This window comes from Castor canadensis, chromosome 5 (assembly GCF_047511655.1).
Source record: "Castor canadensis chromosome 5, mCasCan1.hap1v2, whole genome shotgun sequence".
NCBI classification, from domain to species: Eukaryota; Metazoa; Chordata; class Mammalia; order Rodentia; family Castoridae; genus Castor; species Castor canadensis.
This window is the reverse complement of record NC_133390.1, coordinates 146305862-146325131: the sequence shown is the minus strand read 5'-3', so window position 1 is coordinate 146325131 and position 19270 is coordinate 146305862. Positions and strand designations below refer to the sequence as shown.

The 19270-nt window shown below is 44.5% G+C and overlaps 1 protein-coding gene across 2 annotated transcripts in view; it reads right to left on the bottom strand.

Moving 5' to 3' along the window:
* Positions 1–19270, bottom strand: part of Jag1 (jagged canonical Notch ligand 1) — a 35853-nt gene that overhangs the window by 2631 nt on the left and 13952 nt on the right. The window contains exons 4-25 of one of the 2 annotated variants that reach the window (XM_020151879.2): positions 17683–17937; positions 15892–15952; positions 11881–12011; positions 11431–11550; positions 10891–11004; positions 9624–9737; positions 8861–8974; positions 8328–8374; positions 7815–7988; positions 7234–7384; positions 6233–6397; positions 5624–5737; positions 5011–5124; positions 4814–4927; positions 4534–4650; positions 4020–4047; positions 3476–3561; positions 2178–2291; positions 1358–1467; positions 1031–1264; positions 702–833; positions 406–556 (exon numbers count right to left, since the gene is read on the bottom strand). In XM_020151879.2, the coding sequence (XP_020007468.1) occupies positions 406–556; positions 702–833; positions 1031–1264; positions 1358–1467; positions 2178–2291; positions 3476–3561; positions 4020–4047; positions 4534–4650; positions 4814–4927; positions 5011–5124; positions 5624–5737; positions 6233–6397; positions 7234–7384; positions 7815–7988; positions 8328–8374; positions 8861–8974; positions 9624–9737; positions 10891–11004; positions 11431–11550; positions 11881–12011; positions 15892–15952; positions 17683–17937 (2760 nt within the window). The remainder of the gene's footprint in view (positions 1–405; positions 557–701; positions 834–1030; positions 1265–1357; positions 1468–2177; positions 2292–3475; positions 3562–4019; positions 4048–4533; positions 4651–4813; positions 4928–5010; positions 5125–5623; positions 5738–6232; positions 6398–7233; positions 7385–7814; positions 7989–8327; positions 8375–8860; positions 8975–9623; positions 9738–10890; positions 11005–11430; positions 11551–11880; positions 12012–15891; positions 15953–17682; positions 17938–19270) is intronic. The other variant, XM_074074340.1, reaches the window with a different exon arrangement.

Genomic DNA, 19270 nt, shown 5'->3' with positions numbered 1-19270 from the left:
CAAAGGACACATAGTCAAGCCATCCACCAAACAAGTGCCCACGTTGTTTAGGACAGCCATACCATGACATCAAAAGGCCAAGGCAGGCTTTGCACAGCTTTTAGCTCAACGCAGTGGTGCTCTGCCCTAGGGCTCAACAATAGATCTAGACAATACCTATTCTGCAGGGGTGCCTGTGGCCAGACCACACAGCTTGTTGGTGAGAAGAAGGGTCAGATGAAAGCTGTCACCACTGGCCACATAAGTTGGGTCAGGTAAACTGGCCTGAATTTTCTCACCAGCTAAAGGACTCCTGGAGGCACAGGCATTGTCAAATAATCCCCTACCTGGTGGTTACAATGGATGGTGTGATAAAATCAATTTGACAGTCATCAGAAAAAGGAAGCATTCCCACTAGGCACTTACCTGTTCTGTTCTTCAGAGGACGCCTCTGAACTCTCACTTCTGCAACAGCAGCAATAAGGGAGCTGTTTCCATCACGCTTACTAACAAGGTCTATTATTTTGTCAGTGATTTCCTTAATGGGGTTTCCGTCATCCCGTATGTCTTCAGTGGACTAGGAAAAAGAATTGTCAGACTTGATTAAGGGGGACAAAACTGCATGACATGTACATTTTTTATCTTTTTCTGGCTAACCAAAGTTTAATTCCCTTGCAATAACTATTTGCAACCAAATAGCTATGAACAGGTCTTGTACTCACAATGGCCACATGTATTTCATTGTTTGCTGAAGGGGAAGGTTCACAAGCTATGTAGATTGAATATTCAGCAGAAACATTCTTCAAAATATTCAGATTCCTCAATTCACTGCAAATGTGCTCTGTAGTAAGACCCTAAAATAATTAAAAAAAAAAAATCCACATATGTAAGATTGAAATAAAAGGGCTGACATTCTTATCAAACCAGCTGAATTCAAGCCTCATTTTGCTCTAACACAGGACTTTGGGTTAAAGAGAAGTAGATACCAGCTTGTGACTCATTTGAGACAAGTCGACATGCACCATTTCCCATTAAAGAAGTTATCACATACCGGGGACATCATCTCTTTGTTAAAGGTGAATGTGATGTTTGCACAATTATCCTGGTAATAGGAATCAGAGGTGCACTTGGTCTTCACCGGCTGAAGGCTAGACGACCGACATTCACCCACGCCAGTGCAAGGGCGGACGAAGCACTGGTCATCCAGGATAGGGATGCAGCTCTGACCACTAGGGCACTCACTGTGCCCTTTGTGGAGTAGGCAAGGTCGAGGGCCACACCAGACCTGGAGAGGGGAAAACAGAAGCTGGCAGCTTAGCAGGAACATCCACCCACAATTCCAGAATATACCAGAACCACAGCAGCTCTCACATCCTACCTTGGAACAGGCGATTCTTCCATTCAGGCACTGGCAGGCATTACAGTCCTCATCCCACTTGGCCCCATCTGGTATCACACTCCCCATGGTGATGCAAGGCCTTCCTGAAACTGAGAGGTGGAGATGTGTGAGTAGGAGTTTCCTCTTCCGTACGCCAGATCCTGGTTCTTACTACTCTCCCTCCCTGTTACGAAGTAGATACGCCCGTGCCTTCGGCCATGTGATAACAGTCCCTCCCACAACACTGGCGCGTGTACTTCCCATCCCCGCTGACTCTTCACTTGCCCACATGACTTGCTTTGGCTAATGCAATGTAAGCAGAAGCAAAAGACTCTTTAACCAGGCTTTCACAGTTGAGCTCGGTTTCTTGTGTACCTGACATTTGTCGTAAGAACATGCTTAGAAACAGCTGCTAGTTGGTAAGAACCAGACCCACGGCACAACCGCTCTGCCTCCCAGCATTGCCATAAGCAACAAAAATGTTTATTGCAAGCCACTGAGTTTTCAGATAGTTTGTTACATAGCACTGTTGTGTTAACAGCGACTAGGAATGAGACCCCTCCTCGTGTTTCCCTTTCTCTGCAACCCCTGTTGTGTATTCCCTCCTTGAGCACAGTGACCAGTTGTGAACAGTCAACTAGTGGGCATTATGCCCACTCCAGAAGACACAGTGCTGGGCATGGTGGCACATACCTGTAATACTAGTACTCGGGAGGCAGGAAGATTACAAATGTGAGGCCAGCCTGGACTACATAGTGAAACCCTGTCTCAAAGAACAAAAATAGAAGACACATGGACAGCTGAGGCCTGGCACACATACCTTCCTGGCACTTGGCACCACTATGTCCAGGGGGGCAGACACACCAATAGCCATTGATCTCATCCACACAGGTCGCCCCAAAGGCACAAGGTGAAGACTGGCATTCATTGATGTCTAGGGAAAATGAGTTCAAGTTTAGGTTCCATGGGGGAACAGGGAGGATAGCAACGTTTTTTTATAGACATAGAAAAGGATTCAAATCCTAAGTATAAGCTTGAATTTTCACTCATGTAAAAAGTACCCAAGTAAAGAAGGATCATTAATCTCCCAGAGTCTCAACCAGTCACTGACCCTGCAAAGATCACCACTGTCCTAACTTCTAACAGCTAAGAACCATTTTGAGAGACAGCAATTTTTACATAAGTTTCTTTGACTCCAACAGTATATAATTTAGAGCAAGGCTGGCAAGTCTTTTCCTGAAAAGGGTCAGAGTAAACATGTAGACTTTATGGACCACACTACTGGACTCTGTTGTGGTATTGTGAAAGTAGCCAAAGATAAGATGTAAACCAGTTAAGTGTGGCTATAAGTCAAACAAACTTTATCAAAACAGGCAGAAGGGGCCAGGTGGGGCCTCCCCAAGATGTCATTTTTGCCAAACCCTGATTTAGAAGCTTGAAACAGATACAAGGTATTTCCACCTACTGCTGAAGTCCAGTAAATCCTAGACTTGGAGATTTCAAGTACCAGTAAAATTTTAAACAATTTTGAGATAAGAATAAAAAATAATGCAACTGCTGTATCACTATTTATATGTGTGTGTGTGTGTGTGTGTGTGTAAGAAACAGCACCTAAAAAAGTAGGGAAAAATCTCACAAGAAAATAAACTGCACTGTCTGGTTCTTACTTTTCTGTTTTAATCGTTTCTTTGGGTCCTGATCAAACCCATCACAGATCAGCCTGTGGAAGCCACAGTCCCAGCCCCCTCTACTTCGTTAACTTGGTCCTACCCTAGTACAGCTGTGGTTAGCATCTGCTCGCCCATAATTTCATGTTAGTCACAAGGAAAAGCACACACTTTCCTCAAGGCCTCAGTGTAGCTTAATCGTCAAATTCTGGGGCTGGCACTCTCCCCAAGAACAAGAAGGGCTGTGCAACCTAAGGAACTATCAAGTGGATACCTGGGAGGATCCAGGCAGGGGCACCTTAATCCCAGCTGGAGACAAGAAATTACCAGCTTTGTCAGGACTACTTAAATGTAACTGTGACCTTAATTATTTTTAAAAATGAAAAACAAGCAGGCTGAGCAGAATAGGGGAGTAAAGTCATGGGGAAGAATCAAATGGGGCAGTCCTTACTTATTCTGCAATCAGGCCCAGCAAAACCCGGGGCACATTCACACCGGTACCAGTTATCTCCATCCACACAGGTGCCACTGTTGTAACTGAGAAGAAAGCAAAGACAGCCGCAGTTACAATCATCCACCTGGTCCACAACTCCAGCTGCCCAGCCATCACTGGTCACAGTCTGAAGCTGTCACCCTTGGCTCTAATCACCACTGCCTGTGTGCTTTAAAAATACTGATGCCTGGGTCCCACCCCCAGGGAATCTAATTTCTAAGATCTCAGCTATAGCCCAGGCATCGGGACTTTTAAAAACTCCCCAGGTGATTACCGTGTGCAGCCAAGGTTGAGAATCACTGCTCTAAATGAAGATACAACCTGGCTAATTAAAGTGTGGTCTACAGAGCAGCAGGACAGGCATCACCAGGGAGCTTGTTAGAAAGGCAGAGCCCCACCCCAGACCTCCTGAATCAGAACCCATATTTTAGACAGAATCCCAGGAGATTCCCATGCATACTGCAGCCAACAAGTGCCAGCTCAAAAGAGTTGTCACACTTACCAGGGGTGAGGGCTGCAGTCATTGGTATCTGAAAAGAAAAGACAATACTGAGATAGCTCTTCAACAGGGAAAGGGGTCTTGGCCCTAAGTAAAAACATCACTTATTTCCATAATACCCAAAATGACAAAGTCACAGTTAACACCAGCCAAATATGCTTAAAACCTCTGCTAAATTGGAACCAGGCCTGTACCACACTCAGTTTCATTTGCCGTGGGACACATGTACACAGGAAGAGGCCCTGGTAGGGGACTGGGGTGTGTGTGAAAATGGAAGGAGGCAGGCTGCTGATCAGGCTCAGAGCTGGGAACCAAGACACCATCTGTCTCCACTTATCTCATGGGCCACTTTCTCATGCCCAGATCAGGGCTGCATCCCATCAGGTCATTAATACAAACCCAGGTGATACAAAAGCAGACATCAAACAGTGCTGCTTCTGGTTTCGATTGCAAGTCCCCAAGGGTATCAGGATATGCTCCAGCAACCCTGGGAGAGTTCAAGGGGAAAGACACTCACTCTGAGTGCAGATGGGCCCCTCCCAGCCTTCTTTGCAGACACACGTGAAGGACTCGCCGTTGACCACACAGGTGCCCCCGTTATGGCAGGGACTGGGCAGGCAGCTACTGTTTCTGGCTATAAGACAAGAGCAGACAAGAGCACCCTCTCTGAGGATCCAAAAGTGTCTGGAGGAGCAAGAACTAGACAGAGGGAAATGATCATAAGCTCCAGAAACCAAACAGCAGACACGTTCATGTGGCCATGCCTACTAAAAATCCCACCCGGGACAGAAAGTTACCTATGTTACAGGTCGTTCCTTCCCAGCCTCCAGGACATATACACTTAAATGCATCCCCTTCATCATAGCAAGTGCCACCATTGTTGCATGTGGCCTCATCACATTGGCTGTCACCTGGAAAAAGAACATTTCAGCATCAGCATGTCTTCCTCCCACAGAAGACAGGCAGACCCAGGACCCAGGCAGCTAACACTCACGTGAGTGGCAGGTCTTTCCTTTCCACCCATTTTTACAGTCACAGTAAAAGTCATTAACCAGGTCTCGACATGTGCCGCCATTGTGACAGGGGTTCTGGCTGCAGTCATTAATATCTAGAAGCAAAAGAGACACCAGCTGAAGAAGATTCCAGATCCATTCATGACATGTAAGAGCTAAGCTTTTCTATGGCTACATCGAACTCCTGCTTTCCATTCCCTATGTTCTAAGATAACCACGCTTTTCAAGGAATAAACTACTTCTTTAAATTCCACAAGTTGGACAAAAAAAAAAAAGGATATAGCCCTTGGGAATTCCCACGACAATTAAAATCAAGATGGACAGAAATTAAAATCAAAACAGAAAAGAGTCCTTTCTTTGTAAGCAGGGATGTCGTCTTAACTACCAGTCTAGTTCTATGGCTCCCAAGCCAGAAGTTCTCCCCATAATCTTCATAAATGCAATCAGGACACAAGCAATGCGGTCCCACTACAGAAACTGCTGAGGCCTTACTTCCAGATATTTCCATTACAAAGAAAGGGTTCCCAAGGGAAGGCAGGATCCTCTACTCCCCACATCCCAGAGGCATCAGTCCCAAAAGAACCACAGACTCACTGGTTTCACAGTAGGCCCCCTCCCAGCCATCGCTACAAATACACTTGTAGGAGTTCACACCATCGATACAAGTGCCACCGTTTTTACAGGGGTTGCTCTCACAGTCATTAATATCTGTAAAAGAAGAAAAAGGAAAAAGAAATGAGGAAATGAAGGGCAAGTAGTGCCACAACCAAGCACTCGCCTGTGGTTTTCATGGCTGCCTCCTGAGAAAAATGCACTTGGCATTTCAATATTCTAAACTCCATCAGGACTGTTTCTCCTTAGCTCAGTGGCTTATTAAGCAGGGGCTTCCAGACAATGCCTTCCGCATTTTATTTAATGCCTCTCACACTGAGTGGGCCTGGGGAAGAAACTTCTATAGAAAAGAGGAACTGCTCAAATTAGTAAGATACCAGAACATTCCAAAACAGGCAGCTCAGGGGCATCCAAGGGATCTGGTCAATTGAACACAACCATCGTCACAGATCCCAGATGTAATGATGACCCTTTACTGGTCTCTTCAACCTTAGTTTCTGATTAAAGCAATTCAAACTCAAATGCTTCCCAAGCTGGGCAGTCACAAGGTAGGGGAGCACCATTCTCTATTCCTTTTTCAAGGGTTCTTACTTTCATGGCAGTACGTTCCCGTGAAGCCTTTGTTACAGTCACAGGTGAATTTGCCACCAGACTGGCTTTTGCACTTCCCGTGGGGACCACAGACGTTAGAGGAGATATACCGCACCCCTTCAGGTGTGTCATTGGATGCCATGGCCACGGTGCAGCTGTCAATCACTGTAAGACAGGCTCAGGATCAGATCACAGCCATGGACTCACAGACACAGCGTTATTAAGCAAAGGACTAATGCCACACCTGCCTTATTAGAGAGGGGCACCCTTTGGCTGATAAGGGCAAGACATCAAAAGGCACCGTGGGGACTAAGACTCCAACAACATGCCTTGACACACTATGAAGGTGAAGGTGAGATTCCAGCTGGGAAGAATTATTTTTAAAATAATTTTTTGAAGTCTCTGTCTCCCTCCTTTAACATCTACCTGATTTGTCAAATGCCTACTAAGGAAAAAAGGCCAGCTCTACTTCCTTCTTAATCTTACTTAAGCAAGCATAAAGGAGAAACTTACAGAAGCTTTAAGGTTGTGCTACCTAATATAGCAGCCATGGGTCACGTGTGACTATTTGTATTTAAATGAACTAAAATTAATTGTTTCTTGTTGTATTAGTGACATTCTAAATGCCCAAGGGCACATGTGGCCTGTGGCTACCGTAACCTGACACAGATACAGAACATTCCCACTGTTTCAGAGTTCTACTAACAGCATTGCTCTGAGGAATTTGTCTCAGTATTGCAAATCAGCCCACCCCAGAACCAGAATGATAAATGGATTTCACATTCTCTCCCCTGGGCTACTTGTACATGTGGTTCTTTCACTGGCAGGCCTAAATAGATTGTTTCCACGTGTTCTGGTTTTCCTAAGTGATCAGATAAAGTAGTTTCAATCTGCAAGTCCTCCTCAAATACACACTACTTTTAAGAGCATTAAGGAGAGATGGGAAAATAGAGGATAAGGGAGATCTGGAGAGACAGTGAGGTCCTGGAGGAGGGAAGTACCTTCACAAGGGGTTGTACGGCAGTGGTCTTTCAGGTGTGAGCAGTTCTTGCCCTCATAGTCCTCAGGGCACTTGCAGAAATAGTCACTGGCTCGATTGTAGCACTGGGCACCATTCTGGCAGGGGTTGGGCTCACAATAATCTATGTCCAGCTGCAAGTTATCAGGAGCAAGGAAGAGGGGGAGGAATCAAAGACAAAGGCATTACTGTCACTTCTTTGGGGCAGCAGACAAAAGAAACTGACCCCTCCAAAAGCATGTACGTGACACACCTTTATGCCCCAAGGACTGCCATGGTCCAGATAAGTATTTAAAAATGAAGGGCAGTGTGGTAGAGAAAAGTCGAGGGTATGAAATGAACCACAAAGCGAAATAGATATGCTATGGGTACTAAGAAGAAAATCATCCGTATTGTATCTCCTCCTGCCAGCATTTTTCTATCAGAGATTCCCAAGTCAATAGGATGTTAACAGATGTCATGAGACAATAGACACAAGAGTTAGTGGGGAGAGGGGAGAGCGGGTAATGCGGAGGAGGCTCTGCCCTAAAAACTTGGCCATCTGAGGTTTTTGCCTCCACTCACCTGACAGAGGTTTCCAGAGAAACCAGTGGGACACAGACACTGGAATCTGTTGATTTCATTCTGACAGTGACCCCCATTCAAACAGGGGTTGCTGGCACATTCATCGATGTCTCTTTCACAGTGATCGCCTGCATAGCCAGGTGGACAGATACAGCGATAACCATTAACCAAATCCTAGAAGAGGAGAAGTGGGGGGAGAAACATGCTTTTTTTTCTATGTATTACACAAACACAGAGTTTCAGTGCTTCAGCATGACTGCTGCGGTTCAGCTGATTCACTGAAATTGCCAAGTGCCAAGCCTCTCAACATGGGTTAGCAGTTTCTGCATGCATGCCTTTAAAATAACTCTCTGGAGGCTGGGGTGGTAACATGAGCCAGAGTGCAACTTTCCAGGGACTCACTTTTCACCTGCATTTTTAAACCTCGCGGGAACAAAGCTCTCCCAGCATCCCGCAAATCTTACAATTTGTTATCAATCATCAAGGTTTTCATTTAAGCAAAGATTTACGTACCCGACAGGTGGCATCATTCTGACACTGGCCAAGGCAATCATTAATATCTAAAAAACAAATAAGCCCTGTTAAAGAGGCACTTCACAGTGAAATTGGACTTTACTGAAAGTCTTCTCAGCTCAGGAGAGAGAAAATTTCTAATCAGATTTCCCCTGTGTTTCCTGTGAGATAAGGTTATTACACTGGATGGGGACACCTAGTTCTTCCAGGCTGAGGGCGTGAAACTTCACGTCATTGTTTTAATCACCTTATCAGAATATGGCCAGTTTTAGCAGCTAATGATCCTGATAAGTGGTATGTTTTCCTTGCTGTGCTGATCACTCCCTCTCCAAAAACATTCCTGCTATAAGGTTTTCCTTCTATTCAGTGATAGAATGCTTGCCCAGCATGAACAAGGCTGAGATGGATCCCCAGTAAAATGGGGGAAAAAAAGAAAAAAAAAAATCTTAGAACTGCAGCAGGAGGATAAATTAGGCCAAGAGCCTTCAACAACTGAGTTTCATGAACATCAAAATTGACACAAAGTCACTCACTTATGTCACAATTCTGACCCATCCAGCCTGGAAGACAATCACAGTAGTAACTGGCAATCAGATTCTTACAGGATTTGGCATTTACACAAGGTTTGGCCTCGCATTCATTTGCATCTGAAAGGAAACAAGGATGAGCAGTGAGAAAGGGAGTTAGTCAGGAGGGAGCTCCTACCATCTCGGCCTCCCCCCCCCCCGCACCCCCGCCCCCAAAAGAAACACCATACACCAATAGAGTTGGTCTGAAATATGAGACATTTTAACACGCACGCTAAATAAGAAATACTAGTATCCCTCTTTTTTGAGCTTCTGAGCCCTCTCCCTAGCCGTTTATCCAATAAAGAATGCTAATTGATAACTTTCCAGCTGCTTGTTAACAACTGGTCCCCAACAGGATAGCAGAAAGCCATTAGGCATTTCTGTGCAAAGCCCACTGTAGCCTAGTTGCCAGGATTTAAATGTGGCAAAAAGAATGCAGACAGCTCATTCCTCATGAGATCATCCCTGTTTGGAACCCAGTTGAACACTTCTTGGACAGAGGATTGACATGGTTCAAGGAGTCCCACGACTTTCCCACAGAGCCTAAAAGAGCTAGTCCATTTGCATTCGAGTTATTTCTCCAGGCCCACTAGATTCGATAATAAATTACTTCTTAGGATAGTAAAGTGCAAACTTACACCACTGGCCACATGCTCGTCTTTCTTCACAGCTTTGATTAAAAAAGCCAACCTTAGTTTAGGAATTATAGTCACAAGAATTTTCTTACCTAACTGGCATGTCTTGCCAGTCCACTGGGGAGGGCACACACACTTAAATCCATTCACCAAGTCCTGGCAGGTGCCCCCGTGGGAACAGTTATTTGGAGAGCAGTCATCAATGTCTATTCAATGATAACAAAAGGCAGGCAACAAATCAATCAATTTGGCAATAAAGTAATGTAATAATGCCCCTAATGTGAAGAGCTTTTACCTACAAGCCTAACAAGTGAACTACAAGTACAGCTTGCCCTACCTACAGCAGGGTAATAGGGGGGTGATGAGACGGCTGGAACATAGATTTTAGCTTTAAATCCTGCAGTGCCCCAGTTCATTTAACTCCCTTTAAGCAGGGGGGAAGACTATAGGCTCACAAAGCATCAACTCAATGGTAACACCAGATAGCCATATCTGCTTAATCACTACTTTTAAAGAAATAGTTTCATCATGGCTCAGAGGTCACAAAGAAAAGGTATGGAAAAGTCTTTATGGGTGGAAAGCCTTATTCTTCTGATTTGGTCACAAGAGTTTTCTCAAAAATAACAACCAGGTGCTACACCCCTATATTCACATTGGACCATAGGTAGAGATCTAATTCATTTATGGTGTGCCACTCTGCTTGTGAACTTGCAGTCTTCATGACATCAGGCACAGAGAGGTTATAATTTCTGCCCCTGTCTTGTAAGTGATGGGCAGGGGCCCCAGTGCAAGCCTAGGCCATTTGATCCCAGAACTCACATCCTTAACCATGTCATGTACTGCTCTAGAGTGATCATAACAGTGGTTTCCAGGCTTGGCTGCACCTCAGAATTCCAAGAGCTCATTAAAGAACCTGGACTGCCTTATTCTGGAGGGAATCAGTGAGAGCTCCACACTGTAAAGCACCACAGGAGGTTCTGACATACGGCCAGGTTCTCAAAGCCAAGCTAAATCTTCAGCCCAGTTGCCTCTCAGGGTCCAGTGACATTCAGTAGAGACATTCTCACCTGGAAAAGCTTCTCCATGGTTAAAGGAGAATAACCAGGATAGGAGACAGAGGCTCCAGAGTGCACAGCCAAAGGAACAAGCTGTTTCATGAGAAGTTTCTGCCAATCACAGACACATGTGCCACCCTGGCATATAGGCTTGGGGTACTAGGGGACTTCCAAAAGCATAAGCCACCAGACTGCTGACTGCACCCACCTGTCAGTTATATTGAACAAACCCAGGTATCTCCCACCAACCCTTTATTTTCACAGTGACCCACCAGAACAGACCAAGACCAAAGCCCAGACTTACTTGTAGAGCATGTGGGCCCCGTCCACCCTGGAGAACACTCGCACTCAAACCCCAGTGAGGTCTCCTTGCAGCTGCCTCTGTTGTGGCAGGGATCAGAAAGGCAAGCATGCTCAGCTGCAAAAACCAGGACATTAGTTAGCAAGGGACTCCTACTTTACGTTATGCTTCCTCCCCCACATCTGAGTCCCAAGTCTTGGCCGCACCAGCTCAAAATGTTCCAAAAAATAAAAGTAAACATGTGATGTAACCCTGCCTTATCTCAGAAAAAAAAAAAGTCATCTTTCTTGCTAAGCCATCCTTAGTCACATTCTAACACATCTTGGAACTGAGGGTCACTGCATCTCCCGTTGCCTCCTATGTTAACTTTATCACCCAAAAAACTTTAGGTACCAAAAGAAGTTTCACAAACCCATGGAAAGGCTGAACAACAAATATTAACTTTAAAGGATATTTTTATCTTTTTATAGGTGCCTAAGTCTTTTTAAATTGAGTGTACAGAAAAATTAAGCAAAGGGAGCTCACCCAGCCTGGACCACTTACCAATTTCACAGTTGGGTCCTGAATATCCCTCAGGGCAGGAGCACTGATATTTGTCAGGACCCGTGTTGCTACAAGTTCCCCCATTGAGACACGGCTGATGAGTCCCACAGTAGTTGAGATCTGCCAAAAAGACTCCAAAGTCACAAAGAGAATATAGGCTGCTTACCTGTCAAGGGTCTAAACCCCAAACTTCTTAAAAAACAAAAACAAAAACTACCTCATGGCATTAAAGGTAAATTCTAAAAGATCTGAAATAAAAGGCCCTGTGAAGGGTTTAATATGGCCAGCACATAGCTCAGTGAGAGAGCACTTGCCATGCTCAAGGTCCTGGGCTGAGACCCAGCACAAAAGAAAGAAAAGTAAAAGTCAAATCACCACGGTCCCACCCCCAGGATCTATTCCTCCCCAGGGCCACGACCTGCCACTGTGGCTCCTCCCTGGTGGGCATACCTTTGTCGCAGAGCTGCCCGCCCCAGTTGGTCTCACAGAGGCACTGCCAGGGCTCATTGCAGGTGCCATGGACACATCCCGGGTGCGGGATGCACTTATCGCAGTACAGGCCCTGCCAGCCATACTGGCACCTGCAGACAGACAGCACGCTCCCAGTTAGTCTTCTGAACATAAAGGGGGATCTGCATGCTTAGAACTGCAAAGTCCAGCCTAATTCTGTTTTGTTACAGGGGATAGGATGTCAGACTTTCAAGGCTTGCTGGAGACTCCTTATAAACAAACAGTTGGGCCAAGGTCCCTTCCCAGCCGACTCCCAACAAAAGGGCTGTCTGGGGAGGGGCCTGCATGGGGTGCTCTCCACAAAGCCACTCTCTTTTCAGACTCCCATGAATAAACTGAGGGTGGGGGCCTGGAATAAATCAATTCTAGGACTTAGTCGGGACAGACCATAGAAGGAAAGGACTCTGGTGACAACAATAGCTGTGCAAAAGTCTCCACAAATGCTGCACTCCCAAGCTCTAATCAGCTCTGTTTCAACAGCAAGTCATGACCCCCATGCACAGAACTCAACAAGACACCAAGTACAGAGTGAAAAGACCTGATGCTACTTTATTAAAAAGCAAACAGGAAGGAATGGGCCACCTTCCTTTGGCAAAGATCAGGGGAATATCTCTAAGCCCATTTCGGGGGACGGTAGAGAAGAGAATTGGGAACCAATTCCACATATAATTTATGAACCAGTGCTATGGCTGTTTATGCTAATTTATAGTTATGCCTTACTCTGAAAATCAGAGCGAGAAAAGAAAAAAGGTCAGCTTAGTTTATCTACTTTTGGGGGGAGTTGAGTTTCTTTTATAAGCACCTTGTTCATCAGACTCTTTTGAGGCCAAATGGTGCCTTTGATCCCAAAACAAAAACACAAACATAAACCTTCACCTGGGGTGGGAGAGAGGGCATGGTCTCAAACCACTCTCCCCTCAAGTTTCAAGCTCTCTGAAACTTTAACTGCCTTCTCAAAAATCAAGCTTTAACAAAAGGGACGGGGGAAGGCAAGGAACACCAAGTAGCCTGATGGTGTAATGAAGGTGAAGCAAGCAAATGTGGGTCAGGCAAAACCATTCCAGAGTAGGACTTGGGAAAAGCCTTGATTAGAACTAACCACCCTGTAAGCTACTCAGCTGTAACTCTGGAAAACAAACGTCCTCCTTAACCCCCAGAAGGAAGGCTTTCAGTTCCAGAGAGCTGGAGGCGAGCAAGCAAATCCTTGTCATGGGAAAATTATAGGGATCTAGCTAATAGCTAATCACCCACGGCTGAGAATCAACTTAACCCCTGAGAGTACTGACCAACCACTTCCTAACTACCAAAAACAAGCCATCCACACCCAAATACAAAGAACCACTAGAATGTGTGGTTTAAAATTAATCAGACACAGGATTTTGCTTATTTAAAATAGACCCTCAATCTAAATGACAAGTGACTATTTAAAATCGGAACAAAATAAGTCATCTGGTAGAAACAATTCTTTTAAAAAGCAGACACCCAAGTCAGTGGGAGGTAGGAGGGGTGGGAAGCCATTCTCTCAGGCTAACATTCTTAGCTTGGAAGATAATATGAGAGGACTGATGGGGACATAGCAATATTCTTGCTGTCTTCCCTTATTCTTCCAAATTAAGGATGGCTACGCCGCTTCAATTTGCCTAATAAAAGCAAGGAGAGGCAGCTGAGAACCCAGACTAACCTCTTAATTAATGAGAGCTCAATCCCCAAGCATAAAAAAAGCAACCACAAGAGGCCGTGGATGACTTCAAAAGAAAACAAATAAAAATTCTGACCCTTAAAGAGGCATCCACGAAGTTATCCCAGTTTAATAATATACGATTAAGATTCTCATGAGAAATTGAAGTGACTTTCCTCATATGATGATTCATAATTAAGTTTGATGTTATTGGCAGGCATGCAATAAAGCAAGCATATGCACCCAGGAAGAGGCAACCTGAGTCTACCTGGGAATAACAAAACCAGTGAAGTTTTCTCATGTGCAGGAGAAAAACAAAACCTGTGTAATACATAATTCAAAAGACAACTTACAGGTAACTTGCCATTCAACTATTTCTGGAGCAGGACACAACCTGAACTTCCTTAGCTGGAAGGTTCTGTTTTGATTTTCTTTCAAGGCAGGGAGAAGGAACTGGGCTGGGAGACTATGCAAATGCCGTGTGGGAAAGTCGCACCTTAAGTAAATAAGGGCACCAGTGCGTGTCTGGGCAGGGAGTGGGAGGTGAGACTTCGAAAGAGAAAGGGCTAAATTCTGGAAACAAAGCCTGTTGTTCTGGCTGGGAGGGCCCTCCCCAGAGCAGCACGGTGTTTATTCTGATGACAGTAGCACAAATCTCGGTCAGCTCACTGATATTCATCTGAGCAGGGAGCAGCTCTCACTGCCTAATAGCGCTGCCATTCTTACTTTCTCCAGAACACCCTTAATTAGTGAGAGTTACCGTAGGTGGATTCCTGCCTCAAATTTGACAGGAACTCTGTTAAATACTAAAGTCAGCTGCCACCCAGGGGGTTGACAGGTTGAATTCCCTTAGCCTTCCAGAAAAAAAAAAAAATCAACTTTTAGAAATTAAGAAGAAACAACTTCAAGACAACCTGCTTTTCGTTGTACTTCCAGCTTCCCTGAATCCTACATCAGCCTCAAGTTCAGAGTTTCATTGCATGGGAAAAGACATAAAGCATATGGAATCAAAGTAGAGCCTTCACGTAATTCCCTTTAAAGCAGCAGCCAGCACATTTACTAAGCGGTGAAGTCATGTGGCAACCTTGTCAAATGCAGATTCCTGGGCCAAGCCAGGGGATGGGAATTCAGTTGGAGGTGGAGCCAAGGAACCTGCATTTTTAACAGTTTCCTTGTTAATTCTGGAAATTACATGTCGAGTGCATCCTAGCACTCTTAAAGGATTCTTAAAGGATGGTCCCAACTAGCAACAGCGCCCTCACTAGGGAACTTGTTACAAATGCAGAAACTTGAGCCCATCCCAGCCCTATGGAGTCAGCACCTGCACTTTTACTAAGAGTCCCAGGTACCACATTAACTTGAGGTACGCTGTTTCATAAACTGCCCTTGGCTCATGTCAGAGGAGTTTTGGGGGCAAAGATGACAGGCCCAAAGGATCCACTTAGTGTCACATTAAATCTGCTAATCCTGAAAATCTGGGAGGAGGGAGAGTAAAGTGTGAGACATTGTCAGAATGCCACAGACACCAAGAGTATTTCCTCAAACAAGCCTTTCCCAAAGTGGCATAATATACACTTCAAGAACTTCCTAAAACCAGTCATCGGTTAGCGGTCATAGGTCTACTTTTGGATTCTGCATTGTTCCTGGACCATAAAAGAACAGACTTCAAAGGCCAGCAGCAAAAGTCTACATTCATCAGGCTCAACTGACCAGATTCCAGCACAACCATTAACCTTTCAGCACCGGCCCAGGCTCCCGCCTGTAAAGGGGCCAGGAGATTGTACTAATCCCATTCTAAAGAATGCTGGACTTTCTCCTATTGATGGGAAAAATGGGGGAGGAAAGAGGAAAAGTTGGTGGTAGAGAGACACAAGGAAACAAAGCCACATTCCTAAATCTAGTCCATTAGCACTTTAAGGGAAGATTACAAAACTGTGTTATCAATTTACAGAAAAGCTAATACATGAAGTCACAGGCTATGGCCATAAGTTTTTTTTTTTTTTGGTTCAAGAGAAGTGGTGTGTGTATATATATATATATATATATATATATATATATATATACACACACACACACACACATATATATGCGCATTCCACCAGACAGCTGGTATAATTTAATAAGCTTCAGATGTGCATGTCTGAATTTTCTTTAAAGCTTTCTTGCCCTCCAAAGAAAAAGAAGCATAGTCACATTAAGGCCAGTCCCTCTGTTGCATTAAAAGGGAAAATTTTAAAAAGCAAAAGGAAACCACAAAAGATTAATCAGTTTACCTGCAGTCACCGGGGAGTTTGCAAGACCCATGCTTGGGACTACAGCCCTGCCGGCAAATAGCTGCAAAAAAAAAAAAAACAAAAAAAACCCCAGAAGGGTGTGTCAGCCTGCTGCCTGTGTCTTGCACTACCATTGTCATGAGAATGGCCTAGTACATTAAGCCCACCAAATCCACTATTTAAAAGATCTCATATCAAATTCACTGTAAAGGAAGGAAGATGGGAGGGGCCAAGTAACAAATCCAGCTTTAAACTTCAAGGACATACTAGCAGAGACTCAAAACCTGATACTGTTTGGTGACATAATGCAGACAAATGATTGGGGGAGGGGGAGGGGCCCTCATCCAGTCTCCACAATAGCTACTCTGCTCCTGGAGCCCCTGCCTGGCCAATTCCTACCCTGCCCACACCTACCCTCACTGAGAGACACAGAGAGAGAAAAGATATGGATAATCCTTCTCCATCTCTGTCCTATCAGGGCAACTTCAGATGGTCCCTGCCTCCTCTAAAACAAAACAAACACTACCAAATACCTAGTTTCACCAATTCCATGGGGCTAACAGGCTTATTTGGTCAGCTAATCTAGTGGCCAGATCTGTTGGTGCTTCTGTAAAATATCCTCACAAAGCAATTCTATACTTCATTTAAAAAAAGAAAAGTTAAACTGACATTAAAAAATACCAACATTAGAGTTTAAGTAATTACTGATTTTTAAAACAGCTATTTAAAATGTTGATCAATTCCTTCTTTCATTTGAATTCCAGAAATGCCATCCATGTTAAACTCTTGTCACCAGTTACTGAAGAAAGCAGTATTACCCAGGAGACCTCAAATTCCCTCCCATACCCTACCCCTTGAAATTCAAAAATACATTTTTTAATGAGTTTATCATGAAAGAACTTACCTAATTATCATGTAAGATAAACAGAGTACATTATTGCTCATAAGAGGACAGCATATAGCCAATTAAAATTCCTCATCAAATTGCTAGGAATTAGAATCACTGAGTTGTAGAATAAGGAGCTGAGACAGGAGACAGCAAAGGACTCAAAGCTTACACTCCTTTGGGTGAGCTCAATCCTACACCAGTAGGAAAGCTTGGGGTAACCCCCCCAACTCCTTCCCCCAATGCCAACAGTACCCAAAGATGCCCAGCGAAAGCTTGCCGCAAGGCTACCCAAACTCAGGGGCAGTCATTCCCCACTGTATTGTCTATGTAGCCATTAGCTGGGTTAGCCCAGTCCACCCCATTTGGCATCAGGCTCCTCATAAGCAGAGCCTGAGAAGGGGATTCGGGTATAGGAGAAAGGGAGCAGTGAGGGAGGCAGATGGGGCAGAGGAAGGAGTTGAGCCAGGATGTGGTCTCAGCTGGAGTCTGGCTTCAGCATGATCCCAGGGGAAACTCTGGAGTGTGAATCTTGTACCACAGCATTAAGGAGAAAGGGGTTGGCCTTTGTACCCCTTCTGTCAGTCACTCAGTAACTGTGAGCTGCAGGAACAAGGCATGGAGTGGCTCCTGCTTAGCCAAGGACAATTCCCTGGAGAAGGAGCAGCTGTGAGCTGTTCGCAGCCAACACTCACAGCAGCTGGGGGATGGGGACACCAGCTGGTAAAGGGGATCTGAACAGGGCACCAACAGCATCTTCAACACTCAGCATCTTCATGCGTCAGTCCTAGTAACAGGCAAAAATCCCACCCTGCCTGAAATAGAAACCTACAACAGAATCCCTGGGACAGCAAAAGCAACAGGCCTTCAGGGCTGGGCACCCCAACTAGCACATGCACACATACCTTTGTTACACTCGGGACCCATCCAGCCTTCCATGCAAGTTTTGTTGCCATTCTGGTCACAGGCATAGTGTCCAAAGAAGTCGTCTCTGGGCCGACAAAACTTATTGCAGCCAAAGCCATAGTAGTAGTCATCACAGGTCACACGGATCTGATACTCAAAGTGGGCAACCCCTGTGTTCTGCTTCAGTGTCTGCCACTGCCGGCTGGGGTTTATCATGCCCGAGTGAGAGGCCTTTTCAATAATACTGTCAGGTTCTGGAGGCACAAAAAAAGTTAGTCACATTAGCATTCATATCAGAGCCTCCTGCCCTGACCATTTTTTAAAAATATTTGCACATGGTACAAAATTTAAACAGTTGTTAAAAAAAAAAAAAAAAAGATAGGAAGTTCAACATCTTCCCCAGAGGCCTCCACCATTATCTTATTCGCCCTCCTTAATGGGTACATAGTATACATTATTTGGAAACACCATTAAATAAATTTATCTAGACTCTGAGTTGTGGGCATTCTGGTTTTGACTTTTTAACTACAAAAACCACAAAAAGTATATTGAACATATCTACCCATGTATGTGATGCTAGCATTAAGAAATATCCTAAAAATGGAAGTGCTGAATTAGAATACATGCACAACCAATCCACTGTCCATGGACAATTTCAAACTACCCATCAATGAAGCCCTCTGGATTTGTTCTCCCAACAGCAGAAGAAATTGCATTTCCCAGCAGTAGCACCAACACCACACATTATCTAACTGTCTGATCTATGCCTGATAAAGAGTCATCTCTTGTTTTAATTGGCCTTTAAAGGACAGTGAGCACCCTCTCAGGTATTTATCAGAGCACGTGTATTTATTCCTGTGACCTACAACCTGTTTCTTCCCTTTGTAAACTTTTCTAACAGATTGCTGGCCATACTGATTTGCAAAAACTCTTTATATATTACGGAAGGGTGCCCCTAATGGAATACTGCTCTTAAAAAAAAAAAAAATCTTACTTTTCTAGACAAAGGTTTGCAATTCTTTTCTTCTGGTTTTAAAGTTTTGTGTCTTAGCCTTGTCCATCTCAAAACTCTTAACTGAAAGGCAAATAGCATTTGAAGCTCAACAGGATAGGGTTACATTTTTTTTTAAATTGTTAACATGCCACCTTTTAGGATGGTGTATTGATGGCAACACCACAAGCTTGATGCATTTCAACTTTCTCCTTTGCTCAGGATGCAGACAGGAGAGAATCATTCTCAGCTTACACATAGGTATATTGAGGTGTGTGTGTGTGTGTGTGTTTTAAAGTCAGGATATATTGAGGGGGGTGTGTGTGTGTTTTAAAGTCAGGATATATTGAGGTGTGTGTGTGTGTGTGTGTGTGTGTGTGTGTGTGTTTTAAAGTCAGGATATATTGAGGGGTGTGTGTGTGTGTGTGTGTGTGTGTTTGTTTTAAAGTCAGGATCTTTAAAGAATGCTCACTGAAGGAAACAATCACCTAGAGTTCAAGCAGCTCTCAGAAGGAATAAGAAGTGGTCCCTGCCCTGAGGTCACGTGCAATCTAGTCTGTTGGAAAAGACAGGTACAAAAATAGCTCCAAACACCA